This window comes from Chrysochloris asiatica, unplaced genomic scaffold (genome assembly GCF_000296735.1).
Source record: "Chrysochloris asiatica unplaced genomic scaffold, ChrAsi1.0 scaffold00003, whole genome shotgun sequence".
Taxonomy (NCBI): domain Eukaryota; kingdom Metazoa; phylum Chordata; class Mammalia; order Afrosoricida; family Chrysochloridae; genus Chrysochloris; species Chrysochloris asiatica.
In genome coordinates, this window is record NW_006408521.1 from 21,974,208 (window position 1) to 21,980,793 (window position 6,586).

Genomic DNA, 6,586 nt, shown 5'->3' on the forward strand with positions numbered 1-6,586 from the left:
GACAAACTGACAAACAAGTGGTGGTTCCTACCCATAGTGACCCTATATAGGGTTTCTAAGGAGCAACTGGTGAGCTTGAACCACTGACCTTATGTTTCAAATGACTTTGCAGTCCAGCACATTAGCCCACAGTGCCACACCAGGACTACCGTATTGTACACATTAGTGTCTAATGTTTAGGAGTTCCCAGACATCTATTTTGTCTTCTGCCGATTGTGTGTTTTTAGTAAAGTTTCATAGTGTGTTTATGCCAAGTATTAGAGCCCCCTAAGTTTGTTCCTATTTTTTCATTGATGATCTTTATAGTTCTAGGTTTTACATTTAGGTCTTTAATCCACGTTGAGTTTGTTTTTTGTATACAGTGTGAGATATGGATCTTGTTTCATTCTACTACAAATCAATTTCCAGTTTTGTTGGAAACCATTTGTTTAAGGGACTATCTTTTCCCCATTTAATGTGCTTTGGCCCTTTGTTTAAGATCACCTGACAATATGTGGTTGGATTTACTTCTGGATTCTCAATTCTTTTCCATTGATGTATATATCTTTCATTGTACCACTAGCAAGCTATTTTGACCACTGTGGTTGTGCAGTAAACTTCTATGTGCTTCTTTGATGCCTGTCAATCACTTGTTACCCAGCATGATGGCAATCTGTTTCTATGTGTGTCTTACCCACTGAACTCTTAGAGCTCTTAGAGCTTAGAGCTCGGTGTGAATCAGTTTAGTGCTTAGTGCCTGGCACAAAGAAGATGCTCTAGAAATGTTTGTAGAGTCAATGAATGATCGCTTAGTAGGGATAATGTGTAGTTGGATATTGAAACCTTCGATTCACAAAAGAATCCCTTCCCTTCCATCTCCCCTCTAACTGTGTGTGTGTACTATAGATGATTTTCCCATGTGTTATATGTTTATTTTTCAAGGAATATAGTTGTTATTGTTAAGTGCTGTAGAGTTCCGACTCATAGCAACACTATATATGGTGTCCAAGGAATGGCTAGTGAGTTTGAACTATCCACCTGTGGTTAGCAGTTCAGTGCTTATCCTACAGCACCACACCAGGACTCCAGAGATAAAACAGTTTAAAATAAAAATTAGATAATTTTTTAAATGTTTGTGTTGCAAACCTTAAATGTAGGACAAAAAACCAAAGGTGTTTTTTGTTGTTGTTGTTTCAAATGGAGAGCTAAAAATCTAATGTATTTCCATTTTATACTATTTTTTAATTTAGGGGTAAGGATGTTGGGCATGATGTTGATTTTTTAATTACCAGCCCAGGATCAACAGAGGAAGAAGAGAAACAACTTTTACATAAAGTGATGAACTTATGGGAAAAGGAGGTAAGGAGAAATATTAAAAATGCTAAATCACTTACACATTATATTAATAATGTTGAAGTTTGTGTGCTATTTACCACCCATTTATGTAGTGACAGAGTCCTGGTGTGGCACTGTGGGATAAAGTACTGGGCCAAAAGGTTGGTTTGAACCACAAGGTTGGGAGTTCAAACTCACCAGCCACTCCTTGGAGACTCTATACATGGTTGCTATGAGTTGGAATGACTTGGTGGTACTTAGCAACAACAACAAGTTGTTAAAAATAAAATAATTTTTAATTATTTATAACAGTTTATACAATGCCACGTGGTAAGCAATAAGACTTAAGTGCTTCAGTTTAAGTTGTTGTTGTTGTTATGTGCCGTGGAGTTGGTTCCGACTCATAACGACCCTGTACAGGGTTTCCGAGGCTGTAAATCTTTACGGGACCAGAAAGCCTCATCTTTCTCCCGCGGAACAGCTGGTAGTTTTGAACTGCTGACCTTGCGGTTCACAGCCAAATTCGTAACCACTACGCTACCAGAGCTCCTTTCAGTTTCAATATATGTTATAAATAAATATCTCATTTATTTACATCTGTATTTGACATATAGTGACATTAAAGTACCGGCAGAGCGGCTGGTGGGACCAAATTGCCGATTTTGTGGTTCATAGTCCAGTGTTTACCTTACAGTGCCGCTGCATTCCCAGAATACATAGTAACACATCCCCAAAGCAAAACTGAAATAATATGGGGTTGTTTACTCTTGCTGTTACCATTCAGGTTTAGGAGTTAATTACATGCTTCTTCCTCCCACATCTGCCCAATGCCCTGAAGACTTCTCACCCCCAGATATGTAAACTGGGTGAGAGTAAGCATTACTGGATGTATCTTAGAATGGCTGTTGGTTTCTGATGAGGCAGTGACATTGGATGAAACACGTCTCCAAGGCAGAGTAGCAATCTTTCATGAAAAAACAAAATTCCACAATGTTACAGTGGGGCAGAGCCTCTAGTCACAACCTTCTGGGCCAATTAAACCTGACCATAAGGGTAAAACACTGGTATATTACTGATCTATCAGTAGTATAGTGAACCCTGGTGCGGTGCTGAAGGATAAACACTGGACTGGTATTGCAAGGTCAGCAGTTCAAACCCACTAACCACTCTCAGAAACCCAATACAGTGTTGCTGTGAGTCAGATTCAACCGAACAGCACACTACCACCAGGATAACATAAATGGACACTAAGTCAAAGCTTAAGGAGCTCTGGTAGTGTAGTGGTTACGAATCAGGCTGTGAACTGCAAGGGCAACAGTTCGAAATTACCCAGCGGTTGGGGGGGTGGGGGGTGAGGAAGATGAGGCTTTCTGCTCCCGTAAAGATTTACAGCCTCAGAAATCCTGTACAGGGTTGCTATGGGTTGGAACTGACTCCACGGCACTTAACAACAACAATAAAATTCAAAGCTTACCTTTTTGTATTGGGGTTGGTTGACTTTAAAATGGGTGTAGGGAGCCCAGGTGTGAGATTCAGAAGAGTGGGGGCTCTTTTGCACCTATTAAATGACATTGACTCAGACCCTCTAATTACTAAACTCCTGCAAAGAGAGGATAATACACAACCAATTCCTTAGCTTCCTCTCCTAGCATTGCCAGGTAGGCCCAATGCAAGGACAAAAAGCACACCCAGTTCTTCTCAGATGTGTGAAGATTTCATTAAGAGCTCTCATTGATAGCCCAATGTCAAATCATGAACCTTCTGTATGCTGATGTCTTCCTGTTTCTTTTCAGGGATTGCTTTTATACTACGACCTTGTCGAGTCCACATTTGAAAAGCTCAAGTTGCCTAGCAGGAAGGTGGATGCTTTGGATCATTTCCAAAAATGCTTTCTGATTTTAAAATTGCACCATCAGAGGGTGGACAGTGGCAAATCCAGCCAGCTGCAAGGAAAGCCCTGGAAAGCCATCCGCGTGGATCTGGTCATGTGCCCCTTTGAGTGCCGAGCCTTCGCCCTGCTGGGCTGGACGGGCTCCCGGGTAAGTACTACACAGATTGTTGTCATCATGTTAGTTTCCCAAAAGACATCAGCTGTATCGACCTGAGCCCAGGGGAGAGACCATGGCAGCAGGGGAGGGATGGGAGAAGGAGTTGTTATTGTTATGTGCCGTGGAGTCAGTTCCTACTCATAGCGACCCTGAACAGGGTTTCCAAGGCTGTAAATCTTTATGGGAGCAGAAAGCCTCCTCTTTCTCCTGCAAAACAGCTGGTAGTTTCAAACTGCTGACCTGTGGCTCGCAGCCCGATTTGTAACCACTACACTACCAGAGCTCTTTGGGAGAAAGAGTAGAGCCCCCAAAATCAGAGCATTCTCCCCTCACCACAATATTCAGGTAAGTTTGGAACTGTGATTTTCAGGCATGGTGCCCAGATCTGTAGCATTAGCCTCCCCTGGAAACAGGTTATAAATGTGAATCCTTGGGTCCCTCTCCACCTTAAAACTCACTGTCAAGCCGATTCCACTCATAGTGACCCTATAGCACAGAAGAGATCTGCTCAGCTGTCCAAGGTTGTAAATCCTCATTGGAGCAGACAGCCTCGTCCTCCTCCCTCAGTGTGGCTGGTGAGTTTGAACTGCTAACCTTGTGTTTAGCAGCCCAGTGATTAGCACACATCACCACCAATGCTCCTTGGGTCCCTCCATCCTCATCTCAGACTTACTGAATGAGACCTCTTGTAGGAGGAACGCCCCCCTCTGTGTTTTTAAAAGCCCTCCTGGGTGACTCTGATGCAACTCAAGTATAATAACCATGAGGGAGAAGCCAGCAGCGTGGTTCAGAGCACAGGTTTGGCTCATCCCAAACCTGGTTATTACCCTGCTAGGCCTCCTACCAGCTGGGTGCTCATGTGCCTAATGCCCCATCAGGTAAGTGAAGGCCAGAAAAGGGGTTGCCAGTGTTGCATAAGAGGACCTTGGTAAAGGCCTCAGCACCACGTCAGGCCATGACCCGTGCTGGATAAACAATATCTCTGACCAGTAACCAATAGCTGCATGACATTCTGTCACACAGTAGCCACTCATTAAAGAATTACTGAAAGAATAGTATTATTTACTATCCTGAAAATAAAGGACATTTATCATCATTCTGAATGGTCTAGAGGGAAATGCTCCTAAGGCTATAATACAGGGATCCAGGAATATGTCTCTCATTCCACAGGGGGCTGAGGGGCCATGGGTAGCCTCTCACTGTCCCGATTTACCACCATCAGTATGCCCACTTCAGACCCAGTGTGAGCAACCCTCACCGTGTAAGGACTGGGAAAAGGGAAGAGGTAGCCCAGGGCTCTGGTGGCTGGAGTGGCGTTGCTAAGAAACGTGTACTTTCAGTAACCTGAAGACACTGCATGCAGAATCTGATTCAGCCTTGTTATCCTACAATCCCGGCTCCCTCACTCCACTACTATGAAAGACTTCTGCTTGGAAAGTCTGTCTTCTCACATACCCAGGTGGTAGAGAAGGGCACTTCCTGCCACCTTTCCATATAGGCCTAATCCCTTTGTGGTGGAATCTATTCCAACTCATAGCAACCCTATAAGATAAAGTAGAATTGTCCCACAGGGTTTCCAAGGCTGTTTCCAACAGAAGCAGACTGCCATGTCATTTCCCCACAGAGCAGCTGGTGGGTGTGAACCCTCAACCTTTTGATTAGCATCCAAGCACTTAACCACTGCACCATCAGCTCTCCTTCCGTACAGGCCTGTTGTTGCTGTTAGGTGCTGTTGAGTTGGTACTGACTCATAGCAACCCTGTGTACAAGAGCAAAACACTACCAGGCCCTGGCTCCTACATCAACCGCACAATTCCTGCTGTTTGAACCTATTGTTGCAACCACTGTGTCTTCCTCTTTTTCACTGGCAGTCTACTTAACCAAGCAACATGTCCTTCCTGACAACATGTCCAATGTATGTGAGATAGAGTCTCACTATCCTGGCTTCTAACGAGCATTCTGGCTATATTTCTTTCAAACCTTCCGGCAGTTCAGGATACATTCAGCATTTTTTCACCATAATTTAAATGCATCAATTCTTCTACAGTCTTCTTTATTCATTGTCCAACTTTCACATGCATCTGAGGCAACTGAAAATACCGTGGCTTGGGTCTGGCACACTTCAGTCCTCAAAGGGAGACCTTTGCTTTTTTTTAAACACTTTAAAGAGGTCTTACACAATAGATTTTCCTGATGGAGTATATCACTTGATTTCATGACTACTGCTTCCATGGCATTGATTGTGGCTCCAAGTAAAATGAAATCCTTGACAGCTTCAACCTTTCCCCCAATTACCATGTTTATCAGTCCAGTTGTGAGGACTTTTTTTTGTTTTTTCTTGATGTTGAGGTGTAATTCATACTGAAGACTGTAGTCTGATTTTCATCAGTAAGTACTCTTCACTTTCAGCAAAGAAGGTGATGTCATCTATATATTGGAGGTTGTTAATTAGTCTTCCTCCAATCCTGATGCTGCTTCTTAGTATAGTCCAACTTCTTGAATTCTTTACTCAGCATACAGATTAAATAAGTATGGTAAAAGGATGCAACTTTGACATACACTTCTGTTTGAATGACTACGTCACAGTCTATGTACAGATTATGTATGTGCGCAATTAACTGTTCTGGAATTCCCATTCTTGGCAATGTTATCCATAATTTGTTGTGATCCACATAGTTTGATGCCTTTTACATAGTCAATAAAAAACATCTTTCTAGTATTCTGTGCTTTCAGCTAAAATGCATCTGACATCAGCAATGATATCCCTAATTGCAGGTCCTCTTCTGAGGACTAGAATAAGCCTGCTGTTGTTGTTGTTAAGTACCGTTGAGTTGGTTCCAACTCATAGCAACCCTGTATAGGGTTTTGAACCTATACAGGGTTGTTTGAACCACTGACCTTGCAGTAAGCCTAGAATAGAAAGTTATTGGTCACCGCTAAACAACAGAACAAAATCTGTCACCATCAAGTCAATTCTGACTTATAGCGACGCTATAAGACTGTGAGAAATTGTCAAGATGGTCCATCTTCAGGAATAAAGGATGAATGAGATTGCTAGATAAGACATAGGTTGTTGATTCACACCCAGGGATATGTAAGCAGGATGAATTGGGGAAAGTGGGGAAAGAAATCTGTCGTAGGACGTGGAACTTAAAATAAGAATGAAGTCATTCAGGCAGCGTCCCTTAAACAAATAATAGATAAGGGGGAATCTGATGCAGACC

The 6,586-nt window shown here is 42.6% G+C and overlaps 1 protein-coding gene across 2 annotated transcripts in view; it reads left to right on the forward strand.

Annotated features, from left to right (window-relative positions):
* DNTT (DNA nucleotidylexotransferase) overlaps positions 1-6,586 on the forward strand; it is a 64,367-nt gene that overhangs the window by 44,287 nt on the left and 13,494 nt on the right. For both annotated transcript variants that reach the window (XM_006831188.1, XM_006831189.1), the window contains exons 8-9: positions 1,230-1,338; positions 3,108-3,353. In XM_006831188.1, the coding sequence (XP_006831251.1) occupies positions 1,230-1,338; positions 3,108-3,353 (355 nt within the window). The remainder of the gene's footprint in view (positions 1-1,229; positions 1,339-3,107; positions 3,354-6,586) is intronic.